General features: G+C 45.6%; 1 protein-coding gene across 8 annotated transcripts in view; it reads right to left on the reverse strand.

Annotated features, from left to right (window-relative positions):
* Nucleotides 1–19,528, reverse strand: part of VPS13B (vacuolar protein sorting 13 homolog B) — a 903,527-nt gene that overhangs the window by 422,164 nt on the left and 461,835 nt on the right. For 7 of the 8 annotated variants that reach the window (XR_012644370.1, XM_074986870.1, XM_074986873.1 and 4 more), the window contains one exon: nucleotides 4,695–4,842. Coding sequence is in view for 7 of the 8 variants with exons in the window: in XM_074986870.1 (XP_074842971.1) it covers nucleotides 4,695–4,842 (148 nt within the window). In the remaining variant the exon portion in view is untranslated. The remainder of the gene's footprint in view (nucleotides 1–4,694; nucleotides 4,843–19,528) is intronic. The other variant, XM_074986872.1, reaches the window with a different exon arrangement.

Below are 19,528 nucleotides of genomic sequence, written 5' to 3' on the forward strand. Positions count from 1 at the left end.
ATGATTCCAGTCATTGAAAAGAAGCGCGCTGCACTCCTGGAGTACAAACGCTCACCGAGCCAGAGTACCCAGCAAGCGCTTAGAGAGGCCAGAAGAACAGTATAGCAGACAGCTAGGCACTGTGCCAACAACCACTGGCTCCAGCTATGCAGCAGCATCCAGACCTGTGCCGACTTTGGTAATCTCAGAGGAATGTACGAGGGTATGAAGAAGGCATTAGGACCCACCCAGAACAAGATGGCACCTCTGAAATCCAAATCTGGTGAAGTCATTGTTGACAAAGCCAAACAGATGGAGCGCTGGGTTGAGCACTACTCCGAGCTGTACTCATGTGAGAACATTGTGGTTGACGCAGCCCTTGATGCCATCGAGCTCCTACCAGTAATGGATTAATTGGATCAAGAACCGACTGTGGATGAACTGAAGAGAGCCATCGACAGCATTGCAGCAGGAAAGGCCCCTGGTCAGGATGGTATACCACCAGAGGTAATCAAATGTGCCGCGGACACACTCTTGGAACCCCTACATGAGCTACTGTGCCTGTGCTGGAAAGAGGGTGAGGTTCCACAGGATATGCACGACGCTAACATTGTAACATTGTATAAGAACAAAGGAGACAGAAGCAACTGCAACAAATACCGTGAAATCTCCCTCCTAAGCGTCACTGGTAAACTGTTCGCTCACGTCATCCTTGGCAGACTCCAGAAGATTGCTGAGAGGGTGTACCCCGAATCATAGTGCGGATTCCGCACAGAGAGGTCTACCGTTGACATGGTCTTCTCTCTAAGGCAGCTGTAGGAGAAGTGCAGGGAGCAGAGGAAGCCACTCTACATAGCCTTCATCGACCTGATGAAGGCCTTTGACTTGGTCAGCAGGGATGGTCTGTTCAAACTGCTCCACAAGATAGGCTGTCCTCCATGGTTACTCAAGATGATCCAGTCGTTCCATGAAGACATGAGAGGAACCATCCAATATGATGGCGCATTATCGGATGATTTCAGAATCAGGAGCGGCGTCAAACAAGGATGTGTGCTTGCTCCGACATTGTTCGGGATCTTCTTCGCACTCCTCCTGAAGCATGCCTTTGGATCTTCAACAGAGGGCATTTTGCTGCACACAAGATCTGATGGGAAACTGTTTAACCTTGCAAGTCTGAAAGCTAAGTCTAAGGTGCGAGAAGTCCTCATCAGAGACATGCTGTTCGCAGACGATGCTGCTGTAGTGTCTCACACAGAAGACCAACTTCAAAAACTGCTGGATCGGTTCTCCAAAGCATGCAAGGACTTTGGGCTTACCATCAGCCTAAAGAAGACAAACGTACTCGGTCAGGATGTTGCTGAATTCCCATCAATCAGCATTGACAACTATACGTTAGAGGTCGTCCACGAGTTCGTTTACCTTGGGTCCACCATCACTGACACCCTGTCGTTGGACACTGAGCTAAATAGGAGGATTGGAAAAGCGGCCACAACTCTGTCCAGACTCAGCAAGAGAGTGTGGAATAACAACAAGCTGTACACTCACACCAAAATGCAAGTCTACAGAGCCTGCATCCTCAGCACCCTCCTTTATGGCAGCGAGACTTGGATCCTGTATGCCCACCAGGAAAAGAGGCTGAACGTCTTCCACTTGCGCTGCCTCAGGCGCATCCTTGGAATATCATGGAAGGACAGCGTGACCAACACCGCTGTCCTCGAGCAAGCTGGAATCCCAACCATACACACCCTCCTCAAGCAGCGACGGCTCCGTTGGCTTGGCCACGTACACAGGATGAATGATGGAAGGATTCCAAAAGACATCCTGTATGGTGAGCTAACATCTGGCAAAAACCTCCCAGACGCCTCCAGTTGCGCTACAAAGATGTCTGCAAGAGAGACCTCAGAGAGGTAGACATTGAGCTGGACAACTAGGAAGAACTCGCAGACGACCGCAGCAGATGGAGGCAGGGGTTACACAAGGGCCTTCAGAAGGGCGAGATGAGGATCAGACAGCTAGCAGAGGAGAAGCGAGCACACAGAAAGCACACTAAGGACTTGCCAGACACCCTCCACATCTGCAAGAGATGCAGCAAGGACTGTCACTCTCTTGTGGGTCTTCATAGTCATAGTTGACACTGTAAATGAAGTCCTCAATTGAAACTATAAAAGGCGCGATCCGTAGTCTATGCAGACTGAAGGATGCCTACTAATCTACTGAATACTTGGAAAAACATAAAAACACACACATATGTATGCATTTCCTTTCCACCCCAATGCCAGCACATAAAGTGGAAACCAGTCTCTTCCATTCATCTCTGTTGCTGCTTCCATTTCCTATACGGTGTTCAGATCAACTATTCTACCTCTCCAAATGAGGACTCTTTCAAAGGTTTCTCTAAGTTGTGGTCTCCAAACATTTTGGGCAGGAGCCATAGTTAAGCCACAGGTCTGGCTGGCAGCAGAGCCATGGTGGAGCCTGAAGCAGAGTAGGGGGGGACTGACCCAGGCACTACTGCACTGCCCAAAATATTCCTGTATAAAAAGGCATGCCTCACAGTTTAGGGACTACTGACCTAGCATCCTCACTTCCTTAAATCAGTTTGTGTTCACTTACAGAGCTTCATGTCAAAAGGGCTCTTCTTCCGAAAAAGTTTATGGAACAATTCTATCAATTTCATTAGATGGTGGTAGCAAATTCTTTTAGCAGATTACTTCTACTGTAATCTGACCGTCCTCCACTGCTTTGCTATTTTCAGCTTTTTGACTTTACCTTGTAATTCAAAAATCACTGTTGGATCACTGTTAATGTCAAATCGATCAGATTCAGCTTTCATCAGCTCTGGTGCTGTGACAAGGATGGATCTACTGAGTAATTCTTTGAAATGCTCTTCCTATTTTTTTCTGTTCTCTCAGTTGCAAACATTTTTTCCATTTTTGCTTTTTATTGGATTATATTATATTTTGAAATTTTCACACAGAGTTTTAATCACTTGGCTAGAAGCTCGGTGGTTTTCCTATTATAGCTGCAGTTTCATCTTCAGCTGCTAACTCAAACTAGAACCCACCTGCTGCACATTGGTGTGGCTGTTGTTCCCAACACAGGATAAAGTGAGGAGCTCAACACAATCATCTTGCTTTGTAGAAACATCTTACTGATTACAAGTGGGTCTGTCCCACGAAAGCTCACCTAATAAACTATTTTGCTAGTCTTTAAAGTGCTACTTGACTGCTTTTTGTTTTGATAAATGGAACAAGGTTATCACTCTGTTAAAATTAACTCTGCTGACTCCTAATCCTGCATGGTAGCTCCTGGTGAAAGCCAGACTCTGGAAGCCAGGAACCCAAAAACTTTGATGGCAGCAGCAAAAAAAAAATCAGATTTGGTTATTGGAATATGAGAACAATCTCCCTCAGGAATCATGAGGGAGGCGAACAACTATAGACTTGAAATTCTGTGCATCATCAATGAGAGCACACGGATAGGTGAAGACAACAAGCACTTCAACAAAAAGAAACATCCCATCTACTCAAGTCATAGTGACAACAAACCCTCAGAGGGAGCAGAAAAATCACTTACCTGTTGGCAGCCTATTAGCCCATGCATTACTTTTGCCAGATTCTAAATGAACGTCATAAAGATGGCAATCATAGAGTGATGACTGAAGACCACAACGACGACAATGATAAGTTCTATATGGGAATGTGTACTGCTTTAAATGAAATTAGAATTTGGTCCCATGTATTTTATAAGGACTACTACACTTTTCAAGTGGACAGAATCAATTCGTTGGTTGTGCCTTATAATAATAACCAGAGCACACTGTGAGAGTCCAAATATGTACCGAATGTCACGTCTATAGACAGTTTGTAAGCGTACACTACAACATAAGCATAGACGTTTGTAAAGGGCCACAAACTACAAGATGAACCTCTCTGACCCAGCACCATCAGCACCTGACCGGTGCTGATCGAGACAATTTGCCAGACCATGGGAGTCAATGCTGTCTAGCAGTATTACCAACACTTCCACCACTTACTGGGCTCTTAGAAAATATTTAAATGTAAATTAGAGCTAAATTACCGCCCAGAACACTAGGAGCCAGGATTGGTGGCTGTAAACAAACTTCAGGGCCATGAGAAACTTGGCCGCACCCATGATAAATTATTGTCTGGCTAACTAAAATCATGACGAATTACAGATGTTGCCAGACAAGAGTGAACCAGATTAGAGACGTTCAACCTATACTCCAACCTTTAAGTGTTTGTTAAGTTGTGGTGAATACATTTTCCAGAACCAGGTGGTCTTAAAAATACTGCATTGTACTATGTTTAAACATAAGATCCCAATCCAGCAAAGACATCAGAACATGTTAGAATGAGATCATGAGAGTAGTCCCACTGACATCAGCGTGACTACACAGTGAATAAAATTACACAAGTCACTTTATACCAAGACAATCATTAACATTCAAACTAAGTGCACCCCTTCCCCCCATCTTCTTATCAACAACACCCAACACTAACAGCAAAACAGGAGGCAAATAAAATGTGTTTTAGAAATGAAAAATGTTATTTTAATGACAAATTGTAAATTAAAACAATTTTTTTAAATTACCTGTATATTTAAGTCTCAAGAGTATGATTTCACTAAAACATTTGCATGTTATGTGGAGATGGAAAGAAAAACAGGCTAGACTCAATTAAAACACAGCATACCTGTTACAGTTTTTGTTTTGACGGGGCTGCTGGCATACTCGGAAGCTTGATTTGACTGCTGCTTTGCCAAAGGTGTGCTTCCAACTGACACCTCATCCTCTTTTTTTCTTGTTACTGGCATACCAAGGGCAATGGCTCCTACAGGCTGCTAGAAAAAGGAACAAAGTGTTATATAGTGACTAATTCTGAGACAATGAACATGAATGATAGAACATGACAGCATTATAAAAATGGATCATGAGGCTGTTACTTCCCCCAAAAAACGTTCTGGAAAAATAACATGAAATTATAATTTAAGCACACATAATGCAAAAAACCTGCACACTGAACTTCTCCAGTATGTATGAAATGAATTCAGATCCTTACATGTTTTAGATACAGATATCTGTGTGTAACTGTTACTTTATTTTTCTGCCAGCAGAAAATGCTCTGAAATATCAAAAATGTCAGACACTAAAATTGCAATATTTTGTCTGTAAGCCAATGAAAACTTAAATAAATATGGACAAATGACAATCAAAGAAACACTGAAGTCTGGCTATGGATCTTGAATCTGAAATATTGTGGTGTGACATATGAATTCTAAAACATTTTAGTAAATAATAAATTGTACAGTCCTTTACATACACGCAGGTCAATTCACAATCTTTAAATAATTAAGCCTCAAAATGTTGAATGAATTGAACAATATTACCTTTTACACAATGACATATGCATGCCAGGTGTTTTATAGGGAAAAAATAGATGAATGCATACCTTTCGTGCTAAGGGCCACATTCTTACAGTAACAAATGTTGAACAATAACTTATATCTTGGGTAGTCAGAATAAAATCAAGGAAGCTACACATGGAGTAACATACTGTTTAATATGAGCAAAAGTATTAGAATTCATTCCTAAAGTAAATGATACATTCCCCTTTTATGGAATGGAGGAACAGGTTGCACAATGCCAAACTGCAAGTCAGTGTCAGGGCTGGGATTAGAAAATGGAATGCCTGGCGTCCACCTATCTCTTCAAACAATCAATACATGTTTTCTTTTAAATGTACATTATTCCAAAAATCAAAATGACATGGTTGTGGGCCACTTCTACACTACTGATGATTAGGCTCTTTAAATAAACAGCCCCTCAAATGGTCTTAGAAGCTACGCTGCAGATGGCAACAGCTGCTGGAAAGTAGATTTTTTTCTCCAATGCTTGATTATCAGCTGGAAAGAACTACTACATATTCCCAATGCTAACTTTGCTTTGGTTTATTATTCAAAGATGATACAGTTTCTCTGGAGACCAGGCAGCAGAGTTACACGTATTTCAATAAAGTGTTTTGTTGTTTAAATTTGTTGGTATCAGAGTGATAATGTAATTCTTGTAGCACAGAAAAAAGAAACCACACACGTTGCATGAGACATCTTTGTGGGAAACAGTTTGTGGGAGGCAAAGGTTACACTGCTTGCAAATTTTCCCCAATGGAAAACAGATTATTGCATTAAGCAATGGGCGCATGCGCGTGCGCACACACGTGCTCACACAATATGATCCATGGATGAGTGAATGCTGGACACCTTTAATAATGTTTAGGAACCCCCCTGGGAAAATAAATTAGTGCAAGAAAAACAAACTAAAAACGAACTAAAAATCCAACATCTAGCAGAGGAGGCAGCATGATTTACTCATGCCCCACAAAAACCAACTTGGATGCACCTATAGTGCAATGTGAGGCAGAAAATGACAGCCCCACTGTTGCAGACAAATACAGTAGGGTCACAACATCCATGAGGGTTTCATGATGAGAACCCTCATGAATGCTGAATTTCACAAACAGCATTTTGTGAATATCTTTTTACCCTGGCTGGAGGAGAGGAACTCAGTGGGCTCCCAGGCACCTCTGGGTAGCAGCAAGGGGAAGTGGAGACCAGCAGGGGGGACATGGAGAGCTGGTCAGTGGCCCTGCCATGCCTCTGGCTGGAAGCTCCTCTCTCAGAGCCCCAGAGAAGCAGCGGCCGCCGGCGTTCCTGGCCCCAGAGCCCTGGGGAAGCAGCGGCTGCTTGCGAACAATGGAATTTGCTAATGTCGCACTCAGCAATGTCATGACCTTGTTGAAGAACATCCCAGAATACATCTGTTGAACAACAGGCACATACCACACAGCCCTAAAAGTAATTCTGTAAGAACAGACGCATGCCACTTGTACTTCCCCTAGCAACCCAAAAGAAATATTGTATCAGCACTGAAAAAAGAAAGATAAGGTATATGACATAAAATTGTTTTCTGTATGGAAAGGTAGGTGAAAGAAAATTTGTGAAATGCACTTTTATAAAGGCACATTTAGTAACAGGCATTTCTCTTTACTGAGCCACTTATCCTCGAATTACCATTTTATATGGTAAAAAATGATTTCATCTTTTCTGCAGCCTCTGAGTAAGACTCTTTTCCTTCTACAATTTGGCATTTCTCAATATGATGTGGCAAAGAATGCAGGCATGCCAAATTAAGGCAGCGGCTTGGAAAAAATAACCAAAGAATGAGAGAGACAATGAAAGTGGTGAGCTAGAGAACCATTGTAGAACTGGCTCAACAATGTAGTAATATATGTTACACCATTAGACATGTAGGGAAAACCATCACAACTATAATAACCAGAGAAAATGGGGAAAAATTAGTGATATGGTGAATGCATGAGTACTAATCTACGTAATGAAAAAGCTGTTTCATCTTCACTCTCAAAATGTATGCCTGATTTTGCTGCTGAAGATGCCCATAACAGTCTTGTCAGTTTTTTGGGGGGGGAAAAAAAAAACTCATGGTTATAAGAATTCAGTAGATGAAAAAAATCAAGATTGAGCTTGATAAAAAAAGGATTGCCAAAATGCTGGGTTTTAGCCACAAACTAGCATGAAAGTCTTGGCTTGGGATATACCAGCAGACAACAGCACCCCAACTGTAGCAGAAGATGATGAATCTGATGGGAAGGGTAATGATGCAGTTAAGTATTACCAACATTGTTTTATCACATCAAAATATGCAGTTAAACTCTACTGCACATTAGCTGCTACACTTAAGTGTGAACCAACCAATGGGTGCTGTTACAGTAAGGGTAAATATGCAAAAAGATTTAATATAGCTATGAAAAATTATAGCAGCTTTTAATATAATGTTCTATTATACTAGAGGACATTGTAATAGGAAGCAATGTATTACCACACAACAGATGGCAGGACACCAAAGGTGGTGGGTGGGGGGGAGGGACAAATTTCACCCTATTTTTTCTGCTGATCTTGAAAAAATTAAAAATTGTGCCTGTAAATTAAAGCTCAGGGAACTTGAAGAGCATTTCTGCTCAGTGATCTAATGTTATAAAAATAATTATAGCCTTAATTAATCAGAATCATATCGATGTTATGTAATGAAAATTATTTTTGTTAAATTTTGAATTATATATTTGGCTCCCCTTTAGTTTTCCCTGCTTTTGTCCTTGTTGTAGGAAGAAGTGTCTTCTCCAACAAGTGACATAACATGTAATGCTGTTGAACTTTCTTGCAACTATATAGGTTCTGTTGGTTGGAGTACACACTTGGAGAAGCTGCGAAGAGCCTGGAGAAAAGCACATGAAGTCCAATATAACTAGCATATGGGAAATCAGGGCAACTGACTGTAGACCACCATCTGTACAGCCAGAGTAGGTTTCTATACCTGCTTCTTAGGGAACCCCTGATGTTAACTGTAAGTACAGGACACAGAGAGAGAGGAGTTCTTGCAAATCAGAAAAAAGAGAAGGAAGTTATAAGAGCACAAAAAGGGATATAAATGATTCAAGACTGAACTTTTTTTCAGTAAGCCTTTTATATGCTCTCATAAGGTGTAACTGCATTTCCTTGGAACAATGAAGATCACAAAACCATTCTCGGTTATGGGATTTGGTTAAGATGTATTAATCCAGAGTCTGAAAACCATTACGAAACATTATATAAATCACTTCAGTAGTGCTTTTCCATCTTAACCACAATAACATTCATATTAGCCTTCCTCCCCGCACCCACGCTTGCTCTCCCATCCAAACGAGAACAAACCACCCAAGCAAAACTTTGTATAAGAGAAAGGGAGAAAAACCAGAGACTCCACAATGCCCATTGCAAATGTCATAATGGCTAACTGAATTAACTTGGAAGGACCTCAGCTATACAGCAAACAATATTTACCTAAAATATTTAATAGCTGTCAAAATTGGTATCCATTACATAGTTCATTTTGACACAGAAAACATTTTTTTGTTGTCTTAAATTCTTTTACTTCCCGACCTATTTGCAGTAAAACAACAAATTCCATAAGGTCAAATTAATACACAAATTGTTCAGACATATCTTTCTAAAATTGATAATATCATGAATAATTTCTATCTTTTATATCAATGAATTCAGCTGTCTCACCTGGAAACCCAAAGCAAGAAGTGAAAGCAAAATAACTGTCAATAAAATACGTGTAGTGCTCATTTTAGTTTTCAAGATGAGCTTGTGACAGGAAGAAAATAGCCAGCAATAAGCATCACTTAAACCTAAATGCGTATATGGAGAATTTTAAAGAACTGTTGTGGAAATTAAAACAGGACATACTTAAAATAAACACAAACATTTAATATAAAAATGTTATTTAAAATTAAAAATGAGCATAAATTTTTCTTGGCCCCTTGAAGGTGCCTGGTGCAGCCCCAGCTGGCCAGCCAGCTGAGCCCCATGCCGGCTGACAAAGCTGACTGCAACAGCCACATGCCTGCCTGAGACCTGTGCTGCCAGAGCTGCCCACCTGAGCCCCTCACCACCAGGGCCAGACACTCACCCGCCTGACAGCCATCTGGGCCAGCCACCTGCCCACCCACCGGCTGCCTGAGGCCTGGTGCTGCTAGGACCAGCTGCCTGCCAACCAGCCACCCGCCCCAGCCACAGGCCACCTACCCAAGCCACCCACCCAAGCGCCACGCTGCCAGGGCCAGCCACCTGTCTGCCCACCTAAGCTGTCTGAGCCCTGCACTGCTGGAGCCATCCACCCATCCGCCAGCCTGAGCTGCCCAAGCCCCACGCTGCTGGGGCCAGCTGTCAGTCTGAGCCACCTGAAACCTGCAATGCTGGGGCCAACTACCCAAGTACCACGAGTCCCACAAGCCGCCTGGCCACCTGAGCCCCACAAGCTGCCTGCCCGAGCCCCTCCCATCCCACAATGGCAGGCACCACCAGCTCCCCCATTCTTACCCCATCCCCCTCACCCGAGCTAGGCACTCTCAGACTCCCATCTAAACCCATTCTCCTCCTCTCCCCTACATCCCACACTCACTCATCTTTGCAGAAGGCAGCTAGCTCCATGTGGGTCTTTGCCAGCTGCCTGCTTTTTACAGTGGCTGCCCCAGGTCACCCATGTAAAATGGCAGGGGCTCAGAGCCAGAAGAAAAGGCTGGCTCTTTTGTCAGGTGGGGGGAATAACGGGGAGGTTGGATCGCCTCATGCCCCCCGCCCCCGGAATTTCTTCATGCCCTGCCAGGGGGGCACACCTCCCAGTTTGGGAAACCATGCTCTAAAACAAAGAAAAGCATCAAGCTGATCTGACATCATTGACAAAAAAAGAAGTGTTGCAGTGGTATTGATTATTAGCTTTGTTTACAATACAAAAAGGCACTGAGGCATTAATGAAGGGATCAGCATCCCTTCAGAAATTACTGGAATCCCTCCACAAACAGTATGCACATACTTACATAACAAACAACAAGCAGTCCTGTAGCACATTAGAAACTAAGAAATGTATTAGGTCATGTCATTTCATGGGTAAGACCCACTTCTTCAAATGATTGGATTGACTCAGCTGAAGAACTGGTCTGACCCACAAAAGCTCATGACCTAATAAATTTGTTAGTCTCTAAGGTGGTACAGGACTAGTTGTTATTTTTTTATCTACAGATTAACACAGCTACACCCTGAGAATTGTTATATAATTATAATCTCAAAGTAATTTATCACAATCATTTTTAAAAATCAAAGGACAGACAGAGTAGCTGAATCTTTAAAGAATATCACAGTGGTAGAGGTGGTTAAATGCTTTCTGGCACATAAATAGAATTTGGCCAGGTTGGAGAAGATGAATGTCTGCTTCTTCCACAGTAATTCAGAGGCTCAAAATTATCTACTAAGCACAGTTTTGATAAGCAAGACAGGTGTGAAACTGTATGAAGCCGTCACCCTTAGCAAGAACGTTGCATTGAAAATAAAGGTAAGTGACCCAAAAGATGCACACACATCAGAGATTGCGTGTCACAACAAGTGCTACACTAATAACATATTTAATATATGGTTCTGAAAGGTAAAATTAACAGAAACCAATGTTGATATTACACTGTAAACTGTGCAACTCAGCTGAGTTCATAAATTGCCTCACAAAGGCGCTAATGGATAGAAAAGTCATGCAAAGATGAAGTACAGAGAAAAACACTCTTTGAACGGGATTGAAGAGGAACAAATGCTTAGCAGAGAAGCTCTGAAAGCACTTATTGAAGAACTGTGGGGTGCGGATGTAGTTTTCTAGCAATCCTATCCACAGAAATGAATCACAGCACATACACATACAAGCTGCAAAAGATGTGGCACTATCCAAAGCAGAAGAAAGGGATGATGTCAACAGTAATATGAAGACTGTTTCCAGATGCTAAATGTCTACAGAAAAGCACTGTGTCTTGCAGTATATGGGAGCTTCAAGGGATCCATAGTTGGTGCCAACTCTGAAAAAACAATACCGAGTGACCTGTTCCTTTCTCTTTTTCTTTTTTTAAATTTGAAATTGTGCACCTGTGATCACAGTGACTTCAGCTCCATTAAGCATGACAGTAAGCAAGTGAAGCACAAGGCTACCATTTTATCACAAAGCTTCATACACGAGTGCTGTCAACATATGCATGCAAATGTGAGGCATATGCACAATCTACCTCTATAAATGGCTGATATTCATTCCAAAACCTGTAGCAAATGCCTTGTGCAGGTTATGCATAGCATTAGCTCCTCTACTGACAATGACAAAGTATTCCACCTGGATACTGCAACAGCAAATAATGTTCTTTGCTACATGGAACTGAATGAGGAGTTGTACATTCCTGGGACCTCATCAACAGTAGGTCTATATTTTGTATGGCAAATAACTTAGACTTTCTTGAAGATACAACAGATGACACAGGGGTTCTTCATGCTACTGTTGTGATCTTCTATTAGGAGCATATAAATGGGGAACAGTTCCAACCTCAAGTGCCTTCTGGACCATCAAAGAATTGTCCCTTGAAGGTGCTTCCTAACTTCATGATTCACTTTCCTGCCAAGTCCAAATCTCCTGAAGCAAAAAAGCCTAGTTTTCAATAAAGCACTGGTTAAATTGACCCAAGTATTGACTACCCTCACCCACTTTATTATTTTGGTAAAGTGGGATTTACTTCAGAGATGAAAAAGTGAGTACAGCTTCAGCTGAAGAGAAAGAAAACATACTCTCAAATTATCTGGATACCTAGGATATGTATGTATATGTATGCATACCTAGGATACCACATCGTTTTGGGGAAAAGAGAAGTTACTCACCTGTAGTAAGGATGGTTCTTCGAGATGTGTCCCCGTGGGTGCTCCACAATAGATGTCGGGCTCGCCCGGCGCCGCAGATCGGAAATCTTCCAGCAGTTTCTCCTGGATCGCACATGCACCGGCGCGCCCCGCCGCCCTGTGCGCCCCCAGCCGCATGCACGATCCAGTCCCCGCCAGTTCCTTGACCAACCGCCTCGGATGCTCCTGAAAAACACTAGACAGAGATCCGAAGCGGGGAGGATGGGCGGGTGGTGGAGCACCCACGGGGACACATCTCGAAGAACCATCGTTACTGCAGGCGAGTAACTTCTCTTTCTTCTTCAAGTGGTCCCCGTGGGTGCTCCACAATAGGTGACTACCCAGCAGTAATCCAAGTAAGGAGGTGGGTAATCTGTTTATGTGCAGCTTGCCCCCGAGAGGACTGCTGTTGACAGACGGGTATCCTCTCAGAATACCCGAGGCAGGGCATAATGTTTGGAGAAGGTGTCATAGGATGACCAGGTCACCACTCTACAGATGTCTGTTAACGCGATGCACTTGAAGAAGGCTGTTACGCCGCCACTGCCCTGGTGGAGTGAGCCCTGGGCGGGGCTAGCAAAGGAGTCTTTTGAACTTCGAAGCACATTTATATACAGGACACAATGTGCAGGAGATTACCCACCCCCTTACTTGAATTACTGCTGGGTAGTCACCTATTGTGGAGCACTCTCCGGGAAGAGAGACCTTCTCCTTTTGACCCAGGAGTGAGAGAGACTAGAAGCCTGTCTGTTTTCCAGAAGGACTTAGTTCTGTCCGTGTAGAAGGCCAACGCCCTCCTCACATCTAGGAGATGCAGGTGTGCCTCCTTGCCGGAGCTGTGAGGCTTCGGGTAAAAATGAGGGTAAAACTATTGGCTCGTTAAGATTGGACTCCGGAGAGACTTTTGGAACAAAGACTGGGTGCAGCCTTAAGGTTACCGCCTCCTTTGAGAATACTGTGCAGTGCGGCGTTGCCATCACTGCCGTGAGCTCACTCACCCTGCGGGCTGACGTAGTTGCAAGGAGGAAGGTTGTTTTTATTGTACGGAGACGTATGGGAACTGTGGCTAACGGTTGAAAAAGTGGACCCGATAGCGTGCTGAGCACCAAGTCCAAATTCCACGATGGTGGAAGCGGTTTCCAAGGGGGGGTACAGGTTTACCAACCCCTTCAAGAACCTGGTAATGATAGGATGGGCGAATACCATGGGCCCTTCCTCTGTATGCCGAAAAGGCTGATATAGCAGCGAGGTGGACCTTTAGCGAGGATAGAGAAAGCCCGCCTCTCTTGAGGTCCAATAAGTATTCTAGTATTACAGGCAGAGGAACGTCAAGGGGAGCTAACTGCTTGGCGGAACACCAGGCTGTGAAATGAGTCCATTTGTGCTTGTAAGTCCTCCTGGTGGAGGTCCTTCGGCTACATTCCAGGACTTGTTGTGCTCTCTCCATGCATGTGCTCTTTAAGGAGCTGAGGCATGGATTAGCCATGCTTGTGGGTGTAGACCTTAAGGGTGCGGGTGCACTATGGACCCTTGAGCCCGCGGGAGTAAGTCCGGCGCCACCGGTAGAGGGAGCGGTGGGTGGTCCGACACGCGCAGAAGCAAGGGAAGCCATTGCTGCCGATCCCAAACGGGACTATGAGTATCATGCGAGCTCTCTCCCTTCTGGCTTTGTGCAAGACCTTGCGGATAAGCACTGCGGGGGAAACGCGTAAAGTAGGGAGCCCTTCCATGAAAAACATGAATGTGTCCCCCAGGGATCCCCACCCCACTCCTGTCCTGGAGCAGTGCTGAGGACACTTTTTTTTTTTTTGTACTGGGTGGCAAAAAAATCGATCTGGGGGAACCCCCATGTACGAAAAATGCGCTGTAGCAGATTGGAGTGGATTTGCCATTCGTGCGTGATTGCGAAGCGCCTGCTCAGCTGATCTGCATTCATGTTGTGAGCGCCCGGCAAGTACGAGGCTTTCAATGTTATGTTGTTGGCGATGCACCGATTCCACAATCGGAGTGCTTCCGCACATAGTCCATCGGATCGTGCTTCTCCTTATTGATTGATGTAGAACATTGTGGAGGTATTGTCGGTATTGAATCCCGACTACTTTGCCATGTAGGTAATCTCGAAAATGTCTGCAGGCGTTGAACACTGCTCTGAGCTCCAGTATGGATATGTGCAGTGTCTGTTCTGCAGGGGACCATAGCCCTTGCACTACCTTGTCGCCGATATGCGCTCCCCATCCCATGTGGGAGGCGTCGGTAGTAAGAAAAATAGAAATTTGTGGTTGGTGAAAGGACACCCCTGCTAGCAGGTTTTTGGGGTTTTCCCACCACGCCAGGGATCTGCGCACCTGTCGTGGGCGACACCACCCTGTGGACAGTGTGGGATGCCGGTTTGTAGACGCTCGCCAGCCAATGCTGCAGGCTTTGCATGTGCAATCTAGCGTTCTGTACCACAAATGTTTCTGCCGCCATGTGGCCCAGCAGCTGTAAGCACGTTAAGACCGGAGCTGTGGGGCTGTATGTAATGACTTGCACCAGCAAACTGATTGCGCGGAAGTGGGTGTCGGGTAGGTACACCCTTGCTGTGATAGAGTTTATGCGTGCCCCTATGAACTCTATATGTTGTGTGGGTTTGGACTTTGACTTTGCGAGGTTGATGACTAGGCCCAGCGAAGAAACGTGTCCGCTGTGACGCGTATCATGCGTGAGACCTCTGCCTTCGAGGTCCCTTTTAGCAGGCAGTCGCCCAGATATGGGAGAAATAAACACCCCCTGTCTGTGCAGGTGGGCTGACACCACTGCCAGGGTTTTGGTAAAGACTCTGGGGGCCGAGGAGAGGCCAAACGGAAGAACCCTGTGCTGGAAGCGCTCTTGGCCGACCGTGAAGCGGAGGAAGCGTCTGTGTGCCGGGTGGATTGTTATATGAAAGTAAGCATCTCGTAAGTCAAGTGCTGCAACCCAGTCTCCATCGTCCAGTGCCATGAGTATCAAGGCAACTGTGATCATCCGAAACCGTTGCTTGCGCAAGTAACGGTTGAGGCCCCTAAGATCTAAGATGGGCCTCCAGTGTCCTGTTTTCTTCTCTGATAGGAAGTAGCGTGAATAAAAACCTTCCCCTGGAATTATTCCGGCACTCTTTCCACCGCCCTTGTGAACATAAGGTGAGTCACCTTCTGCTTGAGCCTCGCCTCGTGGCAGCGCCCCTGAGGTGAGGCCTGGTGGGAGGCTTCGTCGGTGGAAGCGACTGGGAGGGGATCGCGTAACCGTGGCTATGATCTCCAGCACCCATATGTCTGTGGTGATCTTTTGCCATTTGGAGTGGAACGGTCTGAGGCGATGATGGAACATGAGATGAGAGTGGCATTGAGCGAGGGTATAGATAGTGCAGCCCCCAACATACCCATCAAACTTGTTGCCTTTGAGGCCTGACCCGAGGGCATACGGCTTTGTTGAGAACGTCGCCTAGGGGTTCTGTACTGTTGCTGCTGTTGATAGCGCCCTTGGCCGTAGCCCCGTTGATATTGAGCACGCTGTGGTTGTAAGCGTAGCGTCTTTGCTGAGGATAAAATTTTTCCCTCCTGTATGGGGGAGTATAAATGCCCGAGGTTCTAAGTGTAGCTCTCAAGTCCTTACTGGAGTGAGGCACCGAGTCGGTTGAGTCTGCAAAACAGCTTTTGTGTATCAAAGGGAAGGTCCACGATCTTCGCCTGTAGTTCCCTCGATATACCCGACGTCTAGGGCCAAGATTCTCTATGCATGACCACTGCTGTAGCTGTTGAACGTGCCGCCGTGTCCGTCACGTCCAGGGCAATCTGGACTCCCGTCTGTGATGCTGCATAGCCCTCTTGAACAATCGCCTTTAAACACCGGCTTTTTGTCTTCCAGGAGTGAATCCATGAGGGGAGTAAGCCCGGAGTAATTATCAAAATTATGGTTTGCTAGGTGTGCCCATAATTTGCCATTCTCAATAGCAGGGTAGAAGAGGAGTATACCTTCCTGCCAAACAGCTCTAGCTTCTTAGCATCTGTGTCCGATCCCTCAATTTGTACTGAGAAGCCTTTGACCTCTGATGGGACGACCCAACCACCAAAGAATTTGGTTGTGGGTGACTGAAGAGGAACTCCATGCCCTTAGCCGGGACGAAGTATTTGTTATCCGCTCTCTGGTTCATAGACGGAACAGAGGCCGGAGTCTGCCATATAGTAGTGGCTGACTCCAGAATGGCCTCGTCCAGCGGAATAGCAATTTTGGATGACGACGGGGGTCTCAAATATGTCAGGAGTTTGTGATGTTTCTCCTGCCCCTCTGCCATTTGAATGTCTTGCGTGAAGCCACCCTTCTAAACGGCTCCTGAAAGTGTAAGGTCATCGGGGGGAGAGACATCCCCAGGGGCCATGGCCTCATCTGGGGAGGATGAGGAGGAACCACTAAGGTAAACCTCCCTCAAACCCTCGGGTTCCTGCGGTCGATGATACACTTGCTCGCCGGAGGATTGTGAAGGAAAGTCTCGGGGTTCTAAAATTAACTCCCCTTGAGACAACTGTGTTTCCGTCCCTGATCGGGAGTGCCCGCAGGGGTACTGAGCAGCCGGGGAGGACCTGCCCCTGGGTGTAGGCCTGTGTTTTGTCTGCGTTCAGCATGATAAGGACGACCATGGCAGCATGGGCAAAGGTCCGGGGATGGAGACCTGGACCACTCATGGGATGTGTACCCCCGATGTCTGGAAGAGCGAGACCTCCGCGATGACACAGATAGAGGTGAAACTGGCTTGTGATAGTACGCCAGGGGATCCAATCCCAGAAATGGTGAGGGTGGCCCAAGCCATGGTGACATTGGTTGGAGGAACGGAGAAGGAGGTTTTGTTTTTTTTTTTCCCCCCCCGGATGGGCCAGTGGAGACACAGGCCTTCGGTGCAGTGTGAATCTCAGGGGGAGCGCTTGGTGCTAACAGCAGCGCAGCCCTGTCCAGAGATGGACTTTGGTGCCGGGTTTTTGATGTTGCCTTGCCCCTCTGCTGCAGGGCCAGCACCACCCCCTCCCGTGTAGGGGATCTCGGCCCCGCTGTCAGCGCCGCGCTCGGCACCGTTAGCTGCGGTGTCGTGTGGGTATCCCGCTCTGGTGCCTGCAGGCTCCATGCCTGGCAGCCCTGCACCGCTGGTGCCGTGGGGGTCTGTGCCGCCAGTTCCGGCGCTTGCCTGGCTCACGCTCTAGGCGCCCCACGTGCCGGCTGTTGTATAACCAGAGGCTCAGCCTCTGCCACGTGTGCTGCCGCGCTGCCGCTTGCCCGAGTATGCGGCTGGTGTCTGTGTGCTCCGTTCGTCCTGCTCGCTGCAAACGCACGGCAAGGATCGAGCCAGGGAGAGTTTCCTCCGTTTCTGCACTGAGGGGGGTCAGAGAGCATTTTACGCCTCATCGCTCTGTCCTTTCTGGCCCTGGCTGTGAGCCTAGCACAGTGAGAACGTGTCTGGGTAAGCTGTAATTCCCCCAGGCATCGGATGCCTTTGCTATGCCCCACGGAGGCCAGCATAGCTTCACGGCATGACTCACGCTTTTTAAAACCTGAAGAGGCCATTGCAGTGAGTCCTTTATTGTTAATAGGGTACTTAGCACTTAATCCGTGCCTTTCCACCCCAAATAGTGATCACCGGCCTACGGCAATGGGCGGCCTAAATGGCCTTCACGTCCGCTCTTCTCTTCTCCGCTCCTCTCTTTTCCCTTTTTTTTTTGGCTGATATTCTCTTAGTCTTCTCTCTCTCTCTTTTTTTTTTTTTTTTTTTAAAATAACCAAAAACAACAAATTGCACGTGGAACAAAACCACTAAGTAATCTGACTCTGGCCTTAGCCTGAGTGGATTCCGTCTGCAGGCAATGGCGGTTGAGAAGGAACGGGCGGGGACCGGATCGTGCACGCGGCCGGGGGAGTGCAGTGGGGTGGTGTGCGCCGGCGCGTGCCAGCACATGCGCGATCCAGGAGAAACTGCTGGAAGATTTCCGATCTGCGGCGCCGGGCGAGCCCGACACCTATTGTGGAGCACCCACGGGGACCACTCGAAGAAGAAACTATGTTCTAATACTGTCAACTGTCAGAACAAATAACCCATGCATGCATCCTGTCAATCGCTCCTGGAAGTTCTAATGACCACTCAACTCACTAAGAAAACTTTCCACTCTGCAGAGGTGCATCTACGGCTGCCAGAAGAGGATTATCAGGCAATGGAATGACTGCAGTTATTGAGTGCATTCAAAACTATCCTCCCCATCAAGCACGGAAGGGTCTTGCAGGATGGACTAATGTGAAATTAACTAATTGCTTGTATTCAAAGATCTGATGCTCACTATCCTGCAAATGTTTGCCTAGAAGCCTGCCTAATATTGATACGAGAAAATAGGGCACAGAAAAGGATCAGTGAGATGTATTCAGTAGTGGTGTCCTAAATGGAAATCACCATCATCAATAACCGTGGGCTCAGCGCCCGTTCCTGTCTGATGCCTCTCTCGCTATTTCCTTCCATCTTTCCCTACCCAGTGCAGAGAGACTTAGTTTCTGTAGACTAGCTCCGCACCAATCTACTACAACATCTATCCATTCTCTGTGGGGTGCGCCTCTTCTATTTGAACCATCCATTATGCCAAATACTAGGGTCTTGATTTTTCGTTTGCACAGATTATGAATTACGTGGATAATTTTTTTTTAAAGTCCTACATATGCAGGCTTGCTTCCTTTGGATTACCAAAGATCAATGTCTCATTTATGTAAGCAATGCATCCCTATGTAAAAAAATAATTTAAAACAGTGTTTCCCAAACTTATTTGGCCACTGAACAATTTTGGGCTTGGAATATATTGATGGAGCATATACATGCTGCTTGGGGGGAGGGGCCTGAAAGGCTTCATACTGAAAAATTGCTGTACGTAATGGTGAAAAGTTGATTTAAAATAGTTTTTAGATGCCTTTTATTTTACAAAGAATAAAAAATAAGAGGAAATAATCTTAATGAACAACTAATGTCCTTCAGATAGGAGGACAGTTAGCAACCCTACAATTAAGTACAAAAATTAAAAATTAAGTACAAACATAAAACAAAACAATAATATAACAGCCAAAAGAAAGATGGTAGGTGTCATTCTTTTGTATAAAACTAGGAAGGACGATAGTGTTCAAAAAGGGAACCTTCTTCCTTAAAGCTTAAAAAACATTTTTATGAAAAAGAAATGCAAAACAA

This window comes from Carettochelys insculpta, chromosome 2, assembly GCF_033958435.1.
Source record: "Carettochelys insculpta isolate YL-2023 chromosome 2, ASM3395843v1, whole genome shotgun sequence".
Lineage (NCBI taxonomy): Eukaryota > Metazoa > Chordata > Testudines > Carettochelyidae > Carettochelys > Carettochelys insculpta.